At 42.8% G+C, this 24,251-nt stretch overlaps 1 protein-coding gene across 6 annotated transcripts in view; it reads left to right on the plus strand.

The window, feature by feature from the left end:
• The window catches only part of LOC146549943 (cyclin-dependent kinase 17-like), a 45,240-nt gene that overhangs the window by 14,000 nt on the left and 6,989 nt on the right, over window positions 1-24,251 (plus strand). For 5 of the 6 annotated variants that reach the window (XM_085258710.1, XM_085258712.1, XM_085258714.1 and 2 more), the window contains 9 exons: window positions 7,432-7,565; window positions 14,049-14,174; window positions 20,208-20,264; window positions 20,375-20,489; window positions 20,677-20,771; window positions 20,852-20,914; window positions 21,008-21,131; window positions 21,987-22,107; window positions 22,463-22,560. In XM_085258710.1, the coding sequence (XP_085114836.1) occupies window positions 7,432-7,565; window positions 14,049-14,174; window positions 20,208-20,264; window positions 20,375-20,489; window positions 20,677-20,771; window positions 20,852-20,914; window positions 21,008-21,131; window positions 21,987-22,107; window positions 22,463-22,560 (933 nt within the window). Of the gene's footprint in view, window positions 1-2,182; window positions 3,184-7,431; window positions 7,566-14,048; window positions 14,175-20,207; window positions 20,265-20,374; window positions 20,490-20,676; window positions 20,772-20,851; window positions 20,915-21,007; window positions 21,132-21,986; window positions 22,108-22,462; window positions 22,561-24,251 lie in introns of those variants that run through there. The other variant, XM_085258713.1, reaches the window with a different exon arrangement.

The raw sequence follows: 24,251 nt of genomic DNA on the forward strand, positions 1-24,251 counted from the left end.
ATGCCTGTTCCTGAGGGATGTTGTATGCACTTTGATTTTTACTGTGTTATTTGTCTGGAGGCACATCGTAATATTTATGATTTAAAAAGGAGGTGAAAACAATGCAGAAGCTTAAATGTAGTCAAGAAAATGTAGTTTAAGACAAGGTGGACAAATAAAGTGACAGTAACAGAGACCTGGAGGGAAGTAAAAAGCTTTGTGGAGGTGGCTGCAAAGCAAAACAGAAATCTTCCATGTATACAAGCTGCACTTGTGAATCTAATAAGGCGGGGAAACAGTGATGGCTGGAGGGTTGAGAGCTTTTGTTCTTGATGTTTTGAGCAGCTCATCACAGTACATCGATACCTGTCTGTTAATTTTCTGTAGATGACCTTTACTCTGTACTTAATGATCCCAAATAAGTCACTTTGAATAAGGTAACCTATCCAGATTAAAAAATGCTTTCAGAGCGTGTTAAGAATACGGTATCTCAAAGATCCCAAGATGTTTACAGAGTCTAAAACAATTACAAAGTTTGTTTAAGTCTTTTTAAGCCCATCATTATTGACATGTAGGGTGTGTGAGGCTCTCCACATGAGTGTGTTTGGTTAACTAAGGCTTAGAAGACAAGCCTATCACTGGCCTTGAGGGAGAGGTAGGGTTTTATTTTGCAGTAGTCAAAAATAGGCTTTTGAAGTGTGATGGCAAAACGATGGCATTTAACACCTTATCATGCTGACATTTTGGATGCAGTCATGTTCTCTAAACACTTTTCTAATGTTAGGTGTCATGGGTGTAAGCAAGGTTTTAGAATGTGGTAGGAACTGGAAGACTAAGTCCTACCAATATCCACCGACTGTTGCCTCTAGCAATAATTTGAATCAGAGACAGCATATACAACTGTTTTTATTCGTAATTGTTAACAGGTCTCGTTCTCTGCTATGAATCCCACCTCCGATGCCCAATATTGTTCCACCATTTTTTTGCGAACACGTGAGAGGCTGTAGGGTTAGGTTTATGCGCAAAGATGCTGAGCAAATTGTATCCTATACCAATTTAGGACGTATTGGTACTGTGCTCTTCAGAGAGTTAATTATATTTCAAGTATTGGTTGAAATAGGAACATTGTCTCTGGACATTTTTGAGCAATTTTCATTTGAAGTGGTAAATTTCATATCCCAAGTCAGGTCTGATTACGAGCATGCTGCTGTTCAACAAGGTTGTGCAACATGAATTTGTCCCTTGTATGAGAGGTCATTGGGGACTTGTACTATAACAGCATCTTTTGAAAGAGGATATTCAGCAGTAATGACCAGGAGTATGTTGCGTCCCAGCATGCTGTCATGTGCCAGGACAGGACGTGGTGTTTTGGTCAAGAGGACATTCTTGCAACTTAAACAAACTTCAACAAAATGACAATCAGGTTTAAGGAGGAGAGCCAGCATGTATCGCAGAGCTACAAGTGCTACGTAAATGGGATTCTCAGGAATTCATCTAAAAACAGCCTTTGCACTAAATGATTTCTGCGGGGTAGACCTTTTGATCGTACCACATAAATGTAACAAATATCAACCCAATGATCCCTCAGCTTGAAGAAAAAATTACTTAATCAGCTCCTAATGCTTTTAGTTCTGTTTCTTAATATTATTTTGAACTTGCTGTTAGTTTGTATAGATGTAATTGTCTGTTTGCTCTCCAGGTGTGTCTAATAGCCAATAGTCAGCATCATGTGAGTTGTATTTGTAACAGTTACTCTGTGTGCAGTGGGATGTGCAGGAAAGAGCGCGTGCTTGCTGTGTCCTGTGTTTCATGTCAATATAGAAGGGACTGAGGCAGAAAGGGGAGAGCGGAGAGAATGCCATAGGCATCACTCTGAAGCCTCAGGATTTCATTTTTCTACACTAGAGAGCGATAAGCATGAGGAGGGAGGGTGGGGAGCACGAGAAAGAGGTGGTGAACAAGATGGAGTGCAAGAAAGAGGCCGATCAGGCAGAAAATGTCATCGGCTCGTGAATAGAAAAAGAGGATGACTGTACTGATATTCAACACCATCTCTGGACCCAGACAGTGATAGCAAGAAATCGGGAGGGAGAGATAAAGACAGATGGAGGGGGGAGAGAGATGGAGATTTCTATCATGTGAGAGGGAGGGGAGTAATAGCAAGGTGAAGGGAGGGAGCAGGAGCACTGACAACACTGATAGCGGCGCCAGAGGCAAGGAGGGACTGAACAGGAGAGGGAGTGGAAAGAAGGAGAGCAGCACAACAGCCTGAATAGTGCTGTGTTGAATAACAGTTGAAGGAGGACAAAGAGAAGAGATCTGCCACAGACGCAGAAAAACATCAGCAAAAAGAAGAAAAATGAACGCAAATGAAGAAGTCACAAAGGACAGAAGCAAAGGGAAGGTCTGGCTGTGTTTTCCTTGCTAGGAGCTGCAAGTTAAGTGCGTTGTGAGTCCTTGCACACAGTCCTTGTTTGCGGGCTTGTGTCCGGACGATGATGACAGAACACCTGTTATTCTGAGATGGCAGATTGTAACAGTTTCTAGCTTGCACGTGTTGGACCGTCTCTGCAGCATTTTGCATACCTGCACAGTGTTTGACCTTCCTTAGTCAGCACGCAGAGAGCGACTGCAGAGAGGAAAAAGAAAGGAGAGGGAGGAGAGAAGGAACGTCTGCTAAGAAAAACACACAGGAAGAGGGAGAGTGTGTTAAAGTGGAGTAGCAGCCGAGGGAGTTGTTGGATTTTGATTAGTGTGCCTGTGCAGTCTGCACAATTCCTATAATGTCAGACCTGTTCTTTACTGCATGGGGCTCTTCTGGCAGTACAGAGGTAGCCTAAGGATTGGGTTTTTCCCAGGAAGCTTGGATCCTTAATCAGCTATTGCTACTCAAACCTGGGTGCCACCTACACGGTTTGATTGGGCTCCAGGACTTAACTGAAGTGGATTTTTTTAATGAAATGTTTATTTGCATTATTAAATGCACCTTCAAATGTTAGTGCTTTAAACCCACTGGAGCAATGGATATGGCAGACAATCTGCAAGGATGCTCTGCCCGTGTTCCCAGAGTCGGAGACCTTAAAACGGGGGAGGTTAGAACGGGAGAGGGGGTAAGAATGGTGGAGAGAGACACCCCACTGAGGCTGTCACCTTTCCGTATGCTTCGAGTGCTCGACTCATGCCGGCCTCCAGGAAACCGCATTGGTGAGTCTCATCACTGTCATCGTCTTCAAGAAGCTCATCTACATCCTGACTTTATCCACTGATCAGATTGTTGTTACAATATAGAGTTTGGATTTAGGTAGAAGGCACATTTTTGTGGCAAACATCAATACATGCTGTCTGTATACTTTTATTTGACTTTGTAGGACATTAATGTTAGTAGCTCGATCAAGCATGTTCCAGGTTTTTACTTTATACTTAGACACAGATTTATGCAAGTAGAATCTGTTCATCATACATGTTTGAACATCTTTAACCTATTACTGTGAAAATATGATTTGCTTTGCGTGCCTGCTTAACTTGCAACATGTTGGCCCCAAGCAACATGCTTATCTACAGGGATTCTATGAGCTCCTTAGAGAAGTGAAGAGTTCGACAAGTTCTTCTTTTGAATTTTTATTCATTTACTTGTCAGCACAATGACCGCAGTATCTTTGTTCGTGCTGCTCTGGACAAATTCAAAAAGCATGATGTCCTGTGCTTTAAAAGGAGTTTGAGAACTTTTCACCTGAGAGCATGAAAGAGAAGTGAAAGGATTCAGTTCAAAGCCAAAGCCTGTGGTATTATTATTATTATTGGGTAATGTGGATGTGGACGGTGGCTACGAATACCGCCTGTTTCCCCCTTGAGCAATGTACTGAATTCAATGTGTGGCTTTGCCGAGTGAGGGCTTATGTGAAAAAATCCCAATGCTATTCCATGAAGGGCTTTTCAAGTAAGTCTTCCTTTACTTCTTTTGATATTCTTTCCCCTGGATTTTTCTTTATTTTTGACGTGTTGCTATCATGTGCTGGAGATGGATTTTCAACTAAGTAGTATTTGCAGAGCAGAGTGAAGTAAGGACACTCCTAAAAGTAGCCCACTCCCTCCTCTAGACAAACTAGCAGGGAGTCAGCAACCCTAACTAGGCCAGCTTGGCTCCATGTGGGGAGGCAGTGGTAGCTTGTGACATTTACTGTCTGCTCTTAGGCATCTATGGGAAAGGAAGAGAAAGAAACTGCAGAAGACTGAAAGAAATGTGACTAAGAGGAATGTTTAGGACAGAAAGTGTGAAGAATGTAACATAATGGTGTGATACTGGAATTAGAGCAGGGCGATATGGCCAAAAATATTTATCACGATATATATTTGAAAATTTGCGATAACGATATAACTGACGATATAATTGATGCGAGACAAAATACAACTCCACAACATTACTAGCGCAAAAAGACAACCTTCCATTTATTTTCACTTAAACAAGAAGCTGGTTTTTATGTACATTAAAGCTTTATAAAAATGTAACAGTGCAAATGCAAATTCCTTGCTGAAAGTTTAACCCAAAGGCATTTCCAGTAGAAATGGGCTGACATATCCTGAGCATAACCATGTATAATATCCACTGAAGTTAAAAAGAGGTGCTTTGCGACATTAAACTGCAGTGTGCAGTACGCATTTTTCGGACCATAAGGTACACGGGATTATAAGGCACATTAAGCGAAACAAAGCAGTCAGATAAATCAAACTTTATTAAACTCATTCTTCTTGCTTCCTCCACTTCTGTACCATTGATTCATTAATGTTGAATTCTCTGGCAGCTGCTCTATTCCCATGTTGTTGCAGTATATTAATGACTAACCTCGTATTGTGGATGGATTATCTCAGTTGTTCTCCTGACTGAAGTTTGGTCCGTTTACAGCATCCTGTCATGCGATTGCATTTGTCTCTAACCATGAAGAACCTTCACGTTAACTTTTATAAGTGGAAAAGTGTTAGTGTTCGTCCTCCAGCTTCACTGTTTATGTTATGCTAACATAGCTGTGTCGCTAGCGATCACGTAGCACATCATTATATACCAGCTAGCCCAACTTCAGTAACCCTACAAACGTCACTGCTGTTTAGTTTCCTGTCTTCATTTATGTTGGAAGTGATAGCAGAGCTGTACGTTTGATTTTTTTCAGAAATCTCTCCGTCAGAACATGCTATATCATGCTTAGGTAACTAGCGAAACTAGCGAGCTAACTTCCGCTAGCTTCCTGCTAACTTCTAACTCCGTTAAATGTAATAACTTTTGTTTTCATGGATGCCTGGAAGTTAAACTTTATAGTTACACCTGGTAAAGCAGCAATGCTGATCGTTTTATTAAAGATCAAAGAATTTAGACAGTTTTCAACTCTCAGTGATGCTGCAGTGTTGTTTGACCTGAAGTCAAATATACGGAGTTTGGGACCCAGATTACTCCCAGATTTAAGAGCATCTTAGTCCGACAAATACGACAATAACAACGGCCGCTTGCATGTTCTGCAAAAAAATGTGCTTTGTTGTGTATCTGACGGACAAACACCAAACCAGTTCCACATCACGGAAGTTGCACCATTTTTACAAACCAACAATCGGCCATGTGCGTATGAAAACAAAGGCACTGCGCATGCGCGTTTTACTCCCATTCTATTGCGATATTTCATTTTCCTATCGTTGCCTAACATTATACCGGTATTACCGTGAACGGTATAATATGGCCCAGCCCTAACTGGAATTTTACTTCCCTGGTCAGATCATCCTGTTTCATCTACCCACATCTGCTGTTTACATAAACACACAAGATCGGGACCTCTCAGAAAGTGAGAAAGACATGTGATACTCATGATCAGTGATGCTTACTCATCATGCGTGTGGTTGTGCGTGTATCTGTCAGTAGATATCCCGGATCAGTTTCTCCAGCCTGTGGTGTCACTTACCTTCAGTGTAATGTTTCACCATCTTGGTTGTGAGGGTTAATTCCTGATTCCTGATGCGACAAAAGACATTTTCTTACAAAGGTATATCCATTCCCTGTATCCTTGTGCCTGTCTTTGAGGCTGCGCACTATACATCAGACTTGGAGGCCCACTAGATGCCTACATTTCAGCAATAGCTGTCTAGATATTGTGTCTAGGTCATGCAACAGTATGGCTGTTTGTCTCTGTACCACCACCTCATCACTGTAGGAGGTTAGGTTAACAAGCCTTTAGAACTTTTATAGAACCTGAAAATTAAATTTAAACTCTCGAGAGCAAGAATCACTGTGTAATTGACTTACAGAAGGTATAATTTCACACTATAGGTATCATTCAGCTTTTAGGTTAATGGGAAACTACAGAGTCAGAGGATTATTTTTAACGCTATGCCCTCTTATTAATTTGATAAAGACTGAATAAAGACCAATTTAAACCAGTTTTAGAAGTACTTATCTGTGCTTTTTTCTATGTTTTCCATCTTTTCAAATATTTTTTGGTCCAGAGACCAGCCTGTTTCAAATCCTAGAATAAGCCTCAGATGTTTCACAGCTGACAGACAGCACACTGTAATAAATAGCTTTACCTAACCGGCCCTCAGTTGTTAAATCCCACAACTGAGGTGTTGCAGTCACTCTGGGGACTCATTTTTCTTTCCACTTCATCAGCTGTTCCAACCAAAACCATCCACCCCACTGTCTCCTAATCTTCCCTCGATCTGTCTGTGCTCTGCTGTTGGGAGCTGATGTTTTATGGGTAAACGGTACATGATTGTAAGGTGTGTGCTTGCAACTGCACTCAGCCTACTTCAGTTTCATGAAAAAAGTTATCTTTACCAAAACAAACACCAGGGAGACCCCCCCCCCCCCACACACACACACGTACTGTGTGTGCTGTACATGACCCAGACAAAGAGAGAGCCCTCCACCCTTCCCCCACATTTACTCACAAACTCACACATCACTGAAGTAGACAGTCCTGTCTGCTGCACCGTGACTCATTAATCAGATGGATTCTGGGGCACATGAAGGTGTGTGGTGGTGGGGGGGTTGGCACACAGAGATGGCAGCTCCTATTGCACGCAGGGTAATATTGATCTCGTACTTACTCATCTTACCAATACCATTTTATACACTTGTTTTACACCCCTGTGTGGCTTGATGGTATGATTCATCATTTGGGGGTTGGGGTCCTACTGTGTCATTCACATAATGGGTGAGTGAAATTTAAGACAGATGTTTTGTTTTCTTCTGATCCCATAGAGAGAGTAGTGAAATGAAATAGGGTGTCATTAAACACAATCTAAAAACCTGCGCGTAGGTATTTATGTCAAGGGACACCCCTTTAGCCTAGTGGGTAGGACATGCCGCCCTTGTACCAAAGGCATGTCGCATCTCCTGTCTCTCCCTGTTTTACTTTTTCTAAGACATAAATCCCTGAAAAAAGTCTCAAGTCTTTGCACGTTTGTGTTTCACAGGCATTGTCCATGAAAATGTGAAGATGGGTTCAGATGGGGAGAGTGACCAAGCATCCGGCACGTCCTCTGATGAGGTTCAGAGTCCAGTGAGGGTCCGTATGAGGAACAATCACCATCGGCGCATCTCTAATGAGGTATGATGATCTGGGACACGCCCACACACAAACACACACATACCTTTAGCCCGGGCGTACTGTACTCTTTGATCAAGAGGGAAAATGCACCTGCACTCAACATTATTAATTGAAATTCAATAGTGATGCCAAAGACTGTCTGAAATCATTCACTCCTTCACTATTCACCTCACAATATTAAGTAGATTTTATGTAGGAAACCATACCTTGTGGCTAATTTTAGAACTAAAATGATAAATTGGACAGGCCCAAATATCAGGATTGGCCTGTTGCTGATATACTGGTACTTTTTTTTGGTTGATAAATGACAAGAAAATATATAAAAAGAAATCCCAAGTTAGAAATTAGGCAAAGAAAGAGAATAATTTTCTGTCTGTGCTGTATGTAAAACCTAAACAAATAGAAAGGGGACATTTCTTATTTTTTGTTACTTTACACTTAGACCTTAGAAATAAGACCATTCCTTTGTCTTATTTCCTTGCATGTACACTTCTCAGTGGTAGCTGTCTCTCAGTTAGTATACACTATACACAGTGTATTATATGATAGACTGTATAAAGTGAATAGTGAACACGTGGCATTTATGTGGTACATTTAAAGGGATCTCTTATTCACCTTTTCAACCCCATATTTTTAACCTTCTTTACTTTTATTTATATATATATATATATATATTTATATACAACCCCCAGCATGCCCCTGCGGGCGGTTTATCCTTCAAGCTTGGGTCCTCTACCAGAGGCCTGGGAGCTTGAGGGTCCTGCGCAGTATCTTAGCTGTTCCCAGGACTGTGCTCTTCTGGACAGAGATCTCCGATGTTTTTCCCGGGATCTGCTGGAGCCACTCGCCTAGTTTGGGAGTCACCGCACCTAGTGCTCCAATTACCACGGGGACCACTGTTACCTTCACCCACCACATCTTCTCGAGCTCTTCTCTGAGCCCTTGGTATTTCTCCAGCTTCTCGTGTTCCTTCTTCCTGATATTGCTGTCATTCGGAACTGCTACATCGATCACTACGGCCGTCTCCTTCTGTTTGTCTACCACCACTATGTCCGGTTGGTTAGCCACCACCATTTTGTCCGTCTGTATCTGGAAGTCCCACAGGATCTTAGCTCGGTCATTCTCCACCACCCTTGGGGGCATCTCCCATTTTGACCTTGGGACTTCCAGGTTATACTCGGCACAGATGTTCCTGTACACTATGCCGGCCACTTGGTTATGGCGTTCCATGTATGCCTTGCCTGCTAGCATCTTGCACCCTGCTGTTATGTGCCGGATTGTCTCTGGGGCATCTTTACACAGCCTGCACCTAGGGTCTTGCCTGGTGTGATAGACCCCAGCCTCTATGGATCTTGTACTCAGAGCTTGTTCTTGTGCTGCCATGATTAGTGCCTCTGTGCTGTCTTTCAGTCCAGCTTTGTCCAGCCACTGGTAGGATTTCTGGATATCAGCCACCTCCTCTATCTGCCGGTGGTACATACCGTGCAGGGCCCTGTCCTTCCACGATGGTTCCTCGTCTCCCTCCTCTTTCTTGGGTTTCTGCTGCCTGAGGTATTCACTGAGCACTCGGTCAGTTGGGGCCATCTTCCCAATGTATTCGTGGATGTTCATGTCTCATCCTGGACTGTGGTGCTGACACTCACCAGTCCCTGGCCCCCTTCCTTCTGCTTAGCGTACAGCCTCAGGGTGCTGGACTTGGGGTGAAACCCTCCATGCATGGTAAGGAGCTTTCTTGTCTTTATGTCAGTGGCTTCTATCTCCTCCTTTGGCCAGCCTATTACCCCAGCAGGGTACCTGATCACGGGCAGGGCGTAGGTGTTGATGGCCCGGATCTTGTTCTTACCATTCAGCTGACTCCTCAGGACTTGCCTGACCCTCTGCAGGTACTTGGTGGTTGCAGCCTTTCTAGTGGCCTCTTCATGGTTCCCATTTGCCTGCGGGATCCCCAGGTACTTGTAACTGTCCTCTATGTCTGCAATGTTGCCTTCTGGTAGTTCAATCCCCTCAGTTCTGACTACCTTCCCTCTCTTTGTTACCATCCGACTACACTTCTCCAGTCCTTACGACATTCCAATGTCATTGCTGTATAGCCTGGTAGTGTGGATCAGTGAATCGATGTCTCGTTCACTCTTGGCATACAGCTTGATGTCATCCATGTACAGGAGGTGGCTGACAACTGCTCCATTCCGTAGTCGGTATCCGTAGCCAGTCTTGTTAATGATCTCACCGAGGGGGTTCAGGCCTATGCAGAACAGCAGTGGGGACAGAGCATCTCCTTGGTAGATCCCGCACTTGATGGTGACTTGTGCTATGGGCTTGGAGTTGGCCTCTAGTGTTGTACACCACATCCCCATTGAGTTCCTGATGAAGGCTCTTAGGGTCCTGTTGATCTTGTACAATTCTAAGCATTCCAGTATCCAGCTGTGGGGCACTGAGTCATAGGCCTTCTTGTAATCAATCCAGGCAGTGCACAGGTTGGTCAGTCTGGTCTTGCAGTCTCGGCTGACTGTTCTGTCTACCAGTAGCTGGTGTTTTGCGCCTCTGGTATTCTTGCCAATCCCTTTCTTTGCCCCACTCATGTATTGACCCATGTGCCTGTTCATCTTAACCGATATGATGCCTGACAGGAGCTTCCATGTAGTACTGAGGCAGGTTATTGGTCGGTAGTTGGATGGGACCGGTCCCTTCTTGGGGTCCTTGGGGATCAGGACCGTTCAACCTTCGGTTAGCCATTCCGGGTGTCTCTCGTTAACTAGCAGCTGGTTCATTTGTGCTGCCAAACGCTCGTGGAGTGCAGTCAGCTTCTTCAGCCAGTAGGCGTGAACCATGTCGGGCCCTGGTGCTGTCCAACTCTTCATACTGGAGACCCTTTCTTGGATATCTGCCACTGTGATGGTTACTGGACCCTGTTCAGGGAGGTCGCTATGGTCTGCCCTCAGATCCACTAGCCACTGAGCATTGCCGTTATGGGTTGCGTCCTTCTCCCATATGCTCTTCCAGTATTGCTCCAGCCTTGGTGGTGCTGTTCTCTTATTGTTCCCTTGCCACTGAGAGTACACTTTTGCTCTGTGGAGAACAGCTGGTTTATTCTCCTGCCTTCTATCTCTCTGGTGTACCTCCTCAAGCGGCTGGCCAAGGCTGTGAGTCTTTGCTTGGCAGTTTCCAAGGCCTCAGGTATGGACAGTTTGCTGTATTTCTTATGCACCTTCTTTGCCGCACCTTTCTGCAACTCCGTTAGTTGGCTAACCTCCCTCCGTGCTACTTTGATCTTGCCCTCTAGCCTCCTTCTTCATGGAGGGTACTGCCCCTTGTGGCTGTTCAACTTGTAGCCAAGCATCTCACTGATCACTGCTGCTGTATTGTAGATCAGCTTGTTAGTGTCGGTAATCGTGGTTGTAGGTATTGTCCGTAGTGCTGCATTAACATCATCTAGCAGACCTTCTGAGGGTACTTCACGTAATCTTGGTAACCGGCTACGGGGGATCCAGGTTTCAAGCTTGGCCATGATCCTATTTTTCAGGTCAGTTGCTCTCGCACTCAACGATCCTTCTCCTATCGCACTTGGGGCTATGTACCCAATCTCGGGTAGGGGTGATGATATCTCCCCCCTGACCTGGCGTCCTGACTCCTCCTTGCCGTAGCATTTATGTTGTACCTCGTCAATCTCTAGCTGTGATAGCAGTCGCTTCTTTCGAATGTTGGAACACTGAGCTACTAGTTGTTTCGCCGTCATTGTGGATGTTGGGTATCAAAGAGAATATATATATATATATATATATATCCAGCTCCCAGGCCTCTGGTAGAGGACCCGAGCTTGAAGGATAAACCGCCCGCAGGGGCGTGCTGGGTGTTTTTATATATATATATATATATATAGTAATTACGGATGTGTTTGTATGTGTATTTAAGTATTTGTGCGTTAAGTATTTGTGTACTGTATGTATTCAGTGACCTCAATATTTTAAATTTTGAACATCTATTATTGCAACTGCACATTTATGAGAGAAAAATATAGCAGGCTCTTTTTATTTTCACTAACTTGTGTGTATATGCGAGTGCACCTGTGCTATCTGACAGATAGTGTTGCTGTTTGCTGCTGAATCTCTGAGTGCCGTCATGTCTCGGTCAGGCTGCGTGTGTCCGTTTGAAGGAGCTGCAGAGTGTTGAGCACAGCAGTATTACGGGAAATGCCTCTAGATACAGAGCCTCTCACTGCTGTGAGCAGTGGATGGGACTAATTTAGACCATGTTTACGAGAGAGAGAGAAAGAAAGAGAAGGAGATGGATTGGCAGTGTGGGAGAGGAAAATGATGGGGTGAGAGTAATTACGTATGTCAGTGTATTTATTGCAATGACAAAGAAAAGGGAGATCCAGGGGAATAGGGCTCAGGAGATGATAAGAGAGAAAGTAAAGAAGAGATGGAGGACAAAATGATGGCAGGAGAGAACAAAAAAACAATGCTTTCTCTGTGCCACCCCCTCCATTCACCCCTTCCCCCCATCTGCCTTTCTCCCCTCAGGAATCTGTCTATTCCTCTTTTCCTCTGCTCCTGCATCCCCCTCCTCCAACCCTCCCCCCCCCCCCCCCCCCACTTCTTTTCCTAAGTATGTGGATGGCACTCTACCACAGTGCCAGCCCTCTCTCTCTCTCTCAGTGTGTGCAGTCATGTATCAGGTTAGAGACATGCATCGTTGAAAGCGCATGTGTGTGAGTGCATAGAAAAACACATTTAAGGAGGACAATGAGGGAGCTACTAGAGCTGTTCTGCATTGTGAGTACGGGGGCACACATGTTTTGTTTTGTATTTAGATCTTTATTCAGTCTCTACCAGTGAATAAGAGGGCAGGAGTGGCTGTGTTTGTGAACTTTTGTCTATTGTTACGCCTTTGAAAGACAGTGTGGACAGTGAATTTTGTGTGAAAGACTTTTGTTGTGATCACGAGGTGTCACTTTCATTATAAATTGCATAAAATATCAAATGTTTTGCTTGATGAAATTTGCAGTCATTTGTATTTATATGTCTAACACTACCGTATATATGGTGTTGTAGTGCTTACACGTATTCTTCTCTTTTATGATTCCAATTTTAAGTTGAGCTTACAAATGTGCTAACTACAGCTAGGAGGCATTTCTGTGCAAGCGACTGTGGCTCACGTTTACATTGTCTCACATATACTGCTAAAACATGCAGAGCGTTGCTTTAGGATTCGTCAGTTGTCGCCATCCATATAGTTTATATATACTTTTTTCATGTGACATGCATGTTGTGATGTCAGCCAGTCAGCTCAGATAAAACTATTAAAGGCATACAGTACCTCTACATCTCATCTTCAGGCATATACACACTTTAATATCCTCCTATTGCACGGTTACATGTAAACAAACGTATCACTACATATTCACACTGAGGACACACACTTGAGGGGTGTTTTGACTGGGTCACCTAACTACTGCTGCCATGGAAACAATGTGTGACTGGCACCTTGCCGGTGATCGTGTCACAGAAATTTGCATTCCAGCAAAGACTGGAAGGTGAAAGTTCTTGCAGTGGCTAGAAGCTGTTAACAACACTGACTCAAATATATGATGATGTTTAATTCCTAAAATTGTGTCTAAAATGTGATCGTCTAAAGCTAAACACTTCCAGAGGGAGAGGCTGCACTTAGCAATTGAAGTCAAAAAGAACTACAACATGAATTAATTAGCAAAAAAAGTAAAAGATAAAAATATCAAGCGTGCTTTCATTTTGAAAGAAATGCAGATCAGCCTGGAGCCTATCCCAGTTGTCATTCATCTTGAAGAGAGACACTCATTTGCATTTACATTCACACCTATGGGCAATTTAGACCCCACTATTGGCATGTCTTTGGTCTGTGGGAGGAAGCCGGAGTACCCGGAGAGAACCCAAGCAGACATGGGGAAAACATGCAAACTCAATGCTAATAGTGCATTATGAAAATGTAGCCAAAACTAGCCAGTAACTAGCTGGAATTTATCCTGATCATGTGGTGGTCTTGCACTGGCATCTTATTCAGCCATAGCGAGTATAGGTGTTATCCACATCATCATTCGTCAGTCATTCACAGCAGCAGATGGCACCTGTTAACCAAAGGTCTGCTCTCATTTGACAAACTCTCAGCCAGGAGAGACAGATGGAGCAAGCTGCTTGTGAGTAGACAAGCAACCAATAATATTTAAAAAGAAAAAAAGCTTTGATTTGATACCAGATCATAATGGTTAATTAAGGTGAAGTAATAACAAGCTGATAAATGATGAAGGAACGAGATTTATTTAATGCGCATTTGTAAATCTTTTTTTGTGACATATCATACCAAACCAAATTTAAAAGGTACGGAATATCCTGAATATTTCAGGACTAATGTCTTTATAGTATAATTGTAAATGGAAAAAGGTTTTTAATATTGAAAATCATGTTTCAGTTTCTTCATGTCTCCTTTTGTTTATTTGTTCTTCTCTTTTAGGACATAAACAAACGTTTGTCTCTCCCAGCTGATATCAGGCTACCAGAGGGCTACTTGGAGAAGTTTGCCATGAACAGCCCGCCCTTTGACAAACCCATGAGCCGCAGGCTACGGCGCGCATCATTGGTCAGTACTTAATTTATCTGTGTGCACATTTGCATCTATATATATGTGTGCAAAGCAGTTGAAGCTAGTCTCTGATGTCATTTTGTCATTTTATCTGGGTGTGTGCTTGCCCTTTTTCATGCTGCTTTGTGTAGAAACAAAAGTAATGTAAGCTTTCAATGCCATTGTACACTACTTAAATGCTTGACCAGGACCATTATTGTCTAAAACGCACACACAGAGCAACGACACAAACATAGACTCACTTTAAACACACACTGGGCTATGCTATAGTGCTTACAATGCCTCAGTAGGGGCATGAATGATAGATTCTGAATTATGCATACAGGCCAAGAGCATTATGGGTATGAATTGGGGTCTGGCAGTGAGAGGAGGGGTTGTTCGGGAAAGAAATAGGCTTGTATTCATGAATATGCAGCATGTCCTTTAATTGTTGAAGTGCCCCTGCTCTGTCACTTGGTTTTTATTTTGGTCACACTTTTTTTTTCCAAATTACGGTTTTGTTTCTGCCATCGCTCCAACTTTCAAGTTTCCTGTTATACATTATTGTGCCCTTTGTTTCACTCCACCCACAGGCTTGCGTAATTTTAAAGGGAATTCAGTGTACTTAGTCAATGCATTACATTAAACAAGATTACTGAAAGCCTGATATTCTTTGGGAAAATATGAAGGACTCATCCTCCATCAACCGTTTTTGCTGTTATTATCAAACAGGTCCATTTGCCCGCCTCAATCTCTCTGCTTGAAGCAACTTAATGACGTAGCTTTTCTGCAGGAGGCTCACAGACTTGAAAGCAAAGAGTCTCTGAGGGGAAGTATATGGTATAGGGTGGAGCAGAAGAAGAGGATAGTCATATATATTAGATGTATAGTGTGCGTTTTGTTGGGTTTGCCCAGCTGTGTGGAGCTGTGTATTGTTGGAGTTGTTGTATGTGTGTGATGTAATAGATCAATCAATAATTCAGCAGAAGTGTCAGTCTCATCTGCTGCAGCTCCTCTCCTGACTGGGATTACACCCCAGGACACCTTGGGATGAGCTAGAGAGCACGGAAGAGAAAGGAAATGTACAAAAGGAGATGGAAAGAGAGGACTAAAAGGGCTTGAATGATAAGATGTCAGGTTTAAAAAGGGCATGGATAACTGAAAAATGCTAAGCAAATGTAAGTAAAGACAAATGGAAACATTAGTGCCACTCTGTAGCTGGATTTAGGTTTTATACCAGGAAAACAAGGTTTTGATTGATCCCGAGCACTCTGCCGAGCTTGCAGCCCATGTATTCAGAAGATGCATCACAGCCAGACTGTTTTTGTTCTATTAGTCCTGGTCGTTCCTTTATATAGGGTAATGCATCCATGCAAAAGTGTGTTTCTGACCGTGCAGTAGTCTGAACATGGTTTGCACAGTATGTACGGTATTTAATTACTTTGAATTTGTGCTATGAAATGAATTAGCCTGCAGAAATTCCTCATTCACTGCTCATCTGCTCCTGAAATAGAATAGAATAGAATAGAATTCAACTTTATTGTCATTGCACATGCACAGGTACAGGGCAACGAAATGCAGTTTGCATCCATCCAGAAGTGCTTTAGTGATATAGATATATTACGATATATATTAGCAATAATATAGATATGTGAGTATATTACAGAAATGGGTCTATTATGGTATGTTATAATGTACACGGTATGAAGTATGTTGTGAATATTCTATAACTATAAGTATGTACAGGCTGTAGTGAGTACAAGCTAATAGTTTAAGTACATTTAAAAGGAGCTAAAGATGTTTAAAATAAATGGTTTCACAAGAGATTTAAGTTTAACTAGAGATTATCTAGTGAAGGAATCCCATTGGCTGCGATGACCCATGGGTACTCAATGGTATGACATGAGTCCTGAGTGCTTGTGGATTTTACTACACCTTTCTTGGTTCTCAGCCTTTATTTTTACTGTGGAGTTGTGATGCTATCAAGTCAAAATTTGTCCACAGACAGGCAAACAAACACCTCCCAAATTGCTTAAAAAAATTCCTTTGTGGTATTTCCTGTTGCAACAAGCAATACCAGTTATCCTGTTATGTTTGGAAAAAATGTTTCTGAGAAAACTGATGTAATAGCCTCGGGGCTGCCTGTGCGCTTGTCATATGTTACGGTAATGTAGATCATGTTTCCGGTATTCCATCGCAGACTCTGAAATCACGTGTTTTGAGCGTCGAATTGTTGCCAGTGTAATGCAAGTGAAGTCGGTATCAGTTTTCGCTCATGGCTGTTGCACATTGGTAATCAATTATTCACAGCAGTCCAGTGAAACTCAGTGTTCCATGGCACTGAGGAGCGAGATGTCATTTTATCTCGAAGCACAACACTTAATCATATTATGCAGCACTCACTTCTTTCCACGAACCCGTTCAACCTTACAGCAACAGAACACTGAGCTAAAAAAACTTCAATGCCTATTATTATGTCCCTCTCTCTTTGCTCATGTTGTGTTTTCATTGTAAGTCACATATGATGTAACTGTCAACTGATGAAAGCCAAAAGGACTGCTAAGTATTGTGCAGTCCTTCGGTTTTCTTTTTTGTTGCTGTTGGCAGGTTTACATGAACATGGTGACAGTGCAAGCTGGTTTATTGGCCGATTGATAAGATAAGATAAGCTAAGATAAGATAGAACTTTATTAATCCCTCGGGTGGGTTCCTCTGGGAAATTCGACTTCCAAAAAAAGCACAGCAACGACCGAAGTTACAGTTACAGAACTGTTATATATATATATACACACACACACACACACATATATAAATACAGAGACAAATATAAATAAAATATACAAAGGGGATAAATAGAATAAATAGGAATAAAAAATAAAAATACAAGTGAATTGCACATTTCAAGTATTGAGTCTATTGCACTGTTGACTATTTACAAAAAGTATTGCACAAGGTATTGTGCATTATAGTTCTGAGGAAGCTTCGTGTTAATGAATGGCCTCATCTTTCTTCCCACCTCTCATTTCCTGCCACCTCTTCTCTTCTCAGAAGGCTATCATTTTAGCTTTCCCACTGAATACTATAAATCCAGCCTCGCTCTCAAACTTAAGCTTTCTTCTAGGTACCACATAAAGAAACTGTAATTACAAGTGAAATATGGATAATTCGTTTGATTTCTTTGTCAATAAATATCTTCTTGCAGACATTTCACATCCTGCATTTTTTTGTACTATGAGTTCATCAGCCTGTGTTGCCCTGCAGCCTGAGACAAGGCACTTACACTCACATATTGTTTGGTTTTATCTTACTTCAGTTTTGTCACTAAAACTTGGCCTGACCTAGTTCTGCTGAGTAAGCTCGCTAGAGCGTTGGGAATGAAATGAACCTATTGCCATCAAAAGCATACGCAGGCGCACAAGCTCACACTTATGAAAAACATGGTAAGGCAGTCGGAGAGCACTGCTGCACACCGGTAGCAGAGAGGTGCGCCTTTCTGTGTGCATGCACTCCTTCACGAGGCAAGATTTATTATATGATTGTTATTATAGGGGTTAGCTGTGGGGGAGGTGGCAATAACGTCTTTGTGTGTGGGTGTTTTTTTGTGTTAGATTTACGTTTAAGCATAAAGTGTGTCTAAGTGTATGTAAATTCAAATTCAAATTTTTATTTGTCACGTACACAGTCATACACAGTACGATATGTAGTGAAATGCTTGGACAACTGCTCGTGACCTAAAGAAAACAAAAAAGGAAAAGGCTATGAATAAGATAGGAAATAAATATGAAAAATTAAAAAGGGTAAATTTAACTAGGAAGGAATAAAATATAAATTAAGGTTAAAAATGAAATAACTGTACAACACAAATTAGAATGAAGGGTAAATTTAACTGGGAAGAATAAGATAAAATATATAAATTAAAATTGAAAATAAAATAACTGTACAACAAAATACACAATATAGAACTATATAAGAATGTATGAAGAAATCTAAATATAAATAAATATATACACAATAACAGCAGCTGTACAAGTATTAACCGGAAATGAAGAATATAGTGACCAGTGTTGTGCAAAACCAAAGTCCAGAAAGTCCAGTGTGTGTGTAAGAACCATATGTGTGGGTCAGTACTGTGTGGTGGTGTGATTGAGAGACCGTATCGCCTGCGGGAAGAAGCTCCTCCTCAGTCTCTCTGTGTTGGTCTTCAGGGAGCGGAATCGCTTTCCTGACCTCAGCAGAGAGAACAGTCTGTTGTTGGGATGGCTGAGGTCCTTCACCATCTTCCTGGCCTTGGTCCAGCACCGCCTGCTGTAGATTGAGTGCAGGTCAGGGAGCTCGGAGCGGATGGTGTGCTCAGCTGACCGCACAACCCTCTGTAGAGCTCGTCTGTCCTGCATGGTGCTGTTCCCGAACCAGGTTAAGATGTTTCCCGCCAGGATGCTCTCTATGGTGCACGAGTAAAAGTTCCTGAGCACCTTGGAGGGCAGTTGGAAGTCTCTCAAGCGTCTGAGGTGGTAGAGACGCTGTCGGGCCTTTTTCACCACGGTGTTGATGTGACAGGACCATGACAGGTCCTGTGTGATGTGAACTCCGAGGTATTTGAAGCTGTCCACTCTCTCCACTGGGCACTCGTTGATGACGGGGGTCTGGTAGTTCCTCTCCTGCTTAGTGCTGAAGTCCACTATCAGCTCCTTTGTCTTACTGACGTTTAGAAGGAGGTTGTTCCTCTGGCACCAGTTCTCCAGATTCCTAATCTCCTTCAGGTAGGCCGTCTCGTTGTTATCAGAGATCAGGCCCACCACGATGGTGTCGTCAGCAAACTTGATGATGGTGGTGGAGCTGGTAGTGGCCACACAGTCATATGTGTACAAAGAGTACAGCAGGGGGCTCAGAAAACACCCCTGGGGGGCTCCAGTGCTGAGTATTATAAAGTACATGCCCCTGCTTTACATAAAAGCTCATATATCTACTCTGATTGATGTGTTTCTTTCATCTTTTTTGTGAGTTTGAAGGGCTGAAATTGACGTGTAACAAATAAAAGCACTGATTTAAATACACAAATAAGAATGTGTCAGTTAATTAACAACTTCTGCACATTTAAACTCCTGCTTACCCATGTCCACACTCACTTGTCTCAGTGTGTAAGTATGCCATCTTGTATCCGAGCTTATTCAGATGTGTTTTTTCTAGGCATGCCTTTAAAGACATCACATGCTTCAACAGCTAACTTGGTCACCGGAGACCCTCCCCCTCCCTCGCACACGCATACGTACATGCATTGGCCTGGGACTTTGTACGATTGTCACGATGGGACAGACTAAATTAAGAGGGTTGAGTGTGTTCATTATAATGAATGTAAAGGAAACGTCACACAATTAGACAAATTATTGAGGAAAAGTGAGAAACAAGTGACAGGCATAAACCCTGACAGACCTGTGGGCATCACAGCTTTATATAGCGACATCCATCCATAATTCATGACTTCAAAACCCAGGAGCCACATACATTATACAGCTAACCATGTATAACTGAGCTCAGGTTTATTTCAGTTATCACTCTGCAGTGTTTACCTTCCACATCTTTATAGTCTATAAAAATGTTTAGATATAAAAACGTAGTTGCCATATTTGATTATCTTTGCTACACTGACACCTTGTGGCCAAACAGTATATGTGCATCTGTAAATTACGTCACACCTTCCCAGTAATGACAGTTAAAGAACCTTTGAAGAGATGCAGATTTCTAGATAAATGTTGATATTTTTGTCCTTTTCCTTTTGAAAATATTATGTCTGCAGACTGTTGTTCAAGATGAATCACACTCAAAAATACAGAATAATCCTAAAAATTGCTCAAGCAGCCCTGTAATTTGTACACATTACAGGATAAAAAAAGGCCTGGTGACTCAGAAACCTGCAATTGTCGGAGAGATTTCAAAAGTAGTGAGGCTGACAGTTAAATTAAATATGGTGCAGTATCCGATCAGGCTGTGCAAAAGCAAGATTTGACCTGTCATTGCCAGCCTCCTCAAACGCCTTCTCTCTGTCCTCCACAGTCTGAGATCGGCTTTGGGAAACTTGAAACCTACATCAAACTGGACAAACTAGGAGAGGTGAGGTCAATAAAGAGCCACCAGCAGAAGCAACGCAATGCAAACAAAGTGTTCATCCACTGTATTTTACTCATTCATTTACTGTTTTTTTTTTTTTTACATCTCTGCAGGGGACCTATGCGACAGTATTTAAGGGGCGAAGTAAGTTAACAGATAACTTGGTCGCCCTGAAAGAGATCCGCCTAGAGCACGAGGAGGGCGCGCCCTGCACCGCTATCCGAGAAGGTACTGACAAACAGTTGTGATTTGGAAGCACACACCTCCAAAGTCAACATGGCACACTTGTACATACAGACAAAAACTTGACAAAGTGTCTTGTAGCGCCACGGGCTGTGACTGAAGTATGAGCCGTGTTACGTCTCACAGCTTGTCTCTGTTTGACTGACAGTGTCTAATCTGTCTTCTCCTCCAGTGTCTCTACTGAAAGACTTGAAGCACGCCAATATTGTCACTCTCCATGACATTATCCACACTGACAAGTGCCTAACACTCGTGTTTGAGTATCTGGTGAGTGTCACTTTGTTTTTAATGTGTGAGTTACATGAAACCAGAAACTACAGATAAGCACTTTCTTTCTTTCTCATCAGGAAAAAGACCTGAAGCAATATATGGACGACTGTGGGAGCATCATGAGCGTTCACAACGTTAAGGTAATCTAGAGTATTACAAGCGGTCAGTATTGAAAAATGGAAATGTGTCTGGTGGCTGATTGTGTTGTTTACATCCTCTTCTCTCCACATCAGATCTTCTTATTTCAGCTTTTAAGAGGTCTGGCGTACTGCCACAGGAGGAAGGTCCTCCATAGAGACCTGAAACCCCAGAACCTGCTCATCAATGAAAAAGGAGAGCTCAAACTGGCAGACTTTGGTATGTCACCTTTGTCATTAACTTAAAGGGCAGATAGTTTTGTATAATATGCTGAAAGTTCCTTTATTGCTTAGTTTTCTAAGGTTCTCACAAGCTAATTACTTAAAATATTATTTTTGTCTCATTTTGATTATTTCAGTTTTCAAAGATAGGCTCAAAAAACATGTGGACAAGGATACTTAAACGTGTGGAGTGGAGGAGGATGGATCAATCCTCCTCCAGTCCACATGTTTAAGTATTTTTACGCAACATGGATCCATCAGAGTGAGATAAGTGTGTGTGTGTTTTTTAGAACCCAGTAGCCTTTTATATACACCCTAACCCAAACAAGTACGAGTCCCACTAGCAACTCCTAAAGGTCATGCTACTCAAAACAACATAGTTTGGAGTAATTACCCAACACTCCCCTCCTTTGGTAAAAGTTGTAACATGATATTTCATTAATTCCATATCACTTCATATGGAAGCTAGCTTTATGCATGATCTTTTTTCAGGTATTGTGTATCTTATTTGTGCCTGATACTATTTTGCCTTTCTGTATTTTGAGTTTCTGTTCTCCTTAATGTATGTATTCATTATATTTAATGCATTTTTATGCAATTTAAAGGCCCATCCTTGTGCATAGCAAGCTTTGTACTTTATAAAAATAAACAGTAAATATGTAAAGTTAAAAAATGTAACAAGAATTGATCTATGTCATAGAACACAAAACTTTAAAATTCATCAACTACGACACTATGCAAAGTTGAAAAGCTGTTACAGAGTTTGGATAAGACATCTTCTCACAGGTTCACAGGTGGTGGCCCACATTACAAAACTGTATTTTTATGAACTAGTCTCACTATTTAAAATCAGGTTTGGCTCGAGCTAAGTCGGTCCCTACGAAGACCTACTCAAATGAAGTTGTGACATTATGGTACCGACCACCAGATGTGCTGCTGGGCTCCACTGAGTACTCTACACCCATTGACATGTGGTGAGTGGACACATTTATCAATACTGCCCATTTTCATTGTTTGTGCAGCTGTCACTTCTGAGGTACCAGCATATTTCAGAGTAGAGTTGTTTCTTTTGTCTTTCATCAGCATTTAAATACTTTGTATGGATGTTAGGACATAAACATTGTAGAATTTGATTAAAAAGGTTCTTTTTTCATATTTATGTATAGAATTGGAGAAAGTTAGATTTTTAAAAATCTTTTGCTTTATGCATTAGATAAAAACAACCACTTTGCAACTCGTTTATAGTTTTACATCCCCTGGCAGCCTGAATCTGCATAATAGATGACTAAAACACTATAATTTTGTACTACTTTATTGTCGTTCTTCCAGGGGTGTGGGCTGCATATTCTATGAAATGATCACAGGCAGACCTCTCTTCCCTGGATCAACTGTGGAGGATGAGCTTCATCTCATATTCCGCATCCTTGGTGAGACACCAATGGAATTTGGATGAGCATTTGCTTTTATGTGTGCGTGTACACTGTGTGCATGTGTATACAGGGAGTGCAGAATTATTAGGCAAATGAGTATTTTGTCCACATCATCCTCTTCATGCATGTTGTCTTACTCCAAGCTGTATAGGCTCGAAAGCCTACTACCAATTAAGCATATTAGGTGATGTGCATCTCTGTAATGAGAAGGGGTGTGGTCTAATGACATCAACACCCTATATCAGGTGTGCATAATTATTAGGCAACGTCCTTTCCTTTGGCAAAATGGGTCAAAAGAAGGACTTGACAGGCTCAGAAAAGTCAAAAATAGTGAGATATCTTGCAGCCGGAAAAGGGTGAAGTGCCCACTCCGGGTCGGGGATGAGTTCCTGCCCCAAGTGGAGGAGTTCAAGTATCTCGGGGTCTTGTTCACGAGTGATGGGAGAAGGGAGCCGGAGATCGACAGACGGATTGGGGCTGCAGCTGCAGTAATGCGGACGCTGCACCGGTCCGTCGTGGTGAAGAGGGAGCTGAGTGTAAAAGCGAAGCTCTCAATTTACCGGTCGATCTACGTCCCTACCCTCACCTATGGCCACGAGCTGTGGGTAGTGACCGAAAGAACGAGATCGCGGATACAAGCGGCAGAAATGAGCTTCCTCCGAAGGGTGGCTGGCCTCTCCCTTAGAGATAGGGTGAGAAGTTCGGCCATCCGGGAGGGGCTCAGAGTAGAGCAGCTGCTGCTCCACATCGAAAGGAGCCAGCTGAGGTGGTTCGGGCATCTGACAAGGATGCCCCCTGGGCGCCTCCTGGGTGAGGTGTTCCAGGCATGTCCCACCGGGAGGAGGCCCCGGGGCAGACCCAGGACACGCTGGAGAGATTACATCTCTCGGCTGGCCTGGGAACGCCTTGGTATTCCCCCGGATAAGCTGGAGGAGGTGGCTGGGGAGAGGGAGGTCTGGGCCTCTTTGCTTAGGCTGCTGCCCCCGCGACCCGGCCTCGGACAAAGCGGATGAAGATGGATGGATGGATGGATCTTGCAGAGGGATGCAGCAGTCTCAAAATTGCAAAGCTTCTGAAGCGTGATCATCGAACAATCAAGCGTTTCATTCAAAATAGTCAACAGGGTCGCAAGAAGCGTGTGGAAAAACCAAGGCGCAAAATAACTGCCCACGAACTGAGAAAAGTCAAGCGTGCAGCTGCCAAGATGCCACTTGCCACCAGTTTGGCCATATTTCAGAGCTGCAACATCACTGGAGTGCCCAAAAGCACAAGGTGTGCAATACTCAGAGACATGGCCAAGGTAAGAAAGGCTGAAAGACGACCACCACTGAACAAGACACACAAGCTGAAACGTCAAGACTGGGCCAAGAAATATCTCAAGACTGGTTTTTCTAAGGTTTTATGGACTGATGAAATGAGAGTGAGTCTTGATGGGCCAGATGGATGGGCCCGTGGCTGGATTGGTAAAGGGCAGAGAGCTCCAGTCCCACTCAGACGCCAGCAAGGTGGAGGTGGAGTACTGGTTTGGGCTGGTATCATCAAAGATGAGCTTGTGGGGCCTTTTCGGGTTGAGGATGGAGTCAAGCTCAACTCCCAGTCCTACTGCCAGTTTCTGGAAGACACCTTCTTCAAGCAGTGGTACAGGAAGAAGTCTGCATCCTTCAAGAAAAACATGATTTTCATGCAGG

This window comes from Mchenga conophoros, linkage group LG20 (assembly GCF_057382185.1).
Source record: "Mchenga conophoros isolate Kocher_MC1m ecotype Shallow Benthic linkage group LG20, M_conophoros_male_GT1.1, whole genome shotgun sequence".
NCBI classification, from domain to species: Eukaryota; Metazoa; Chordata; class Actinopteri; order Cichliformes; family Cichlidae; genus Mchenga; species Mchenga conophoros.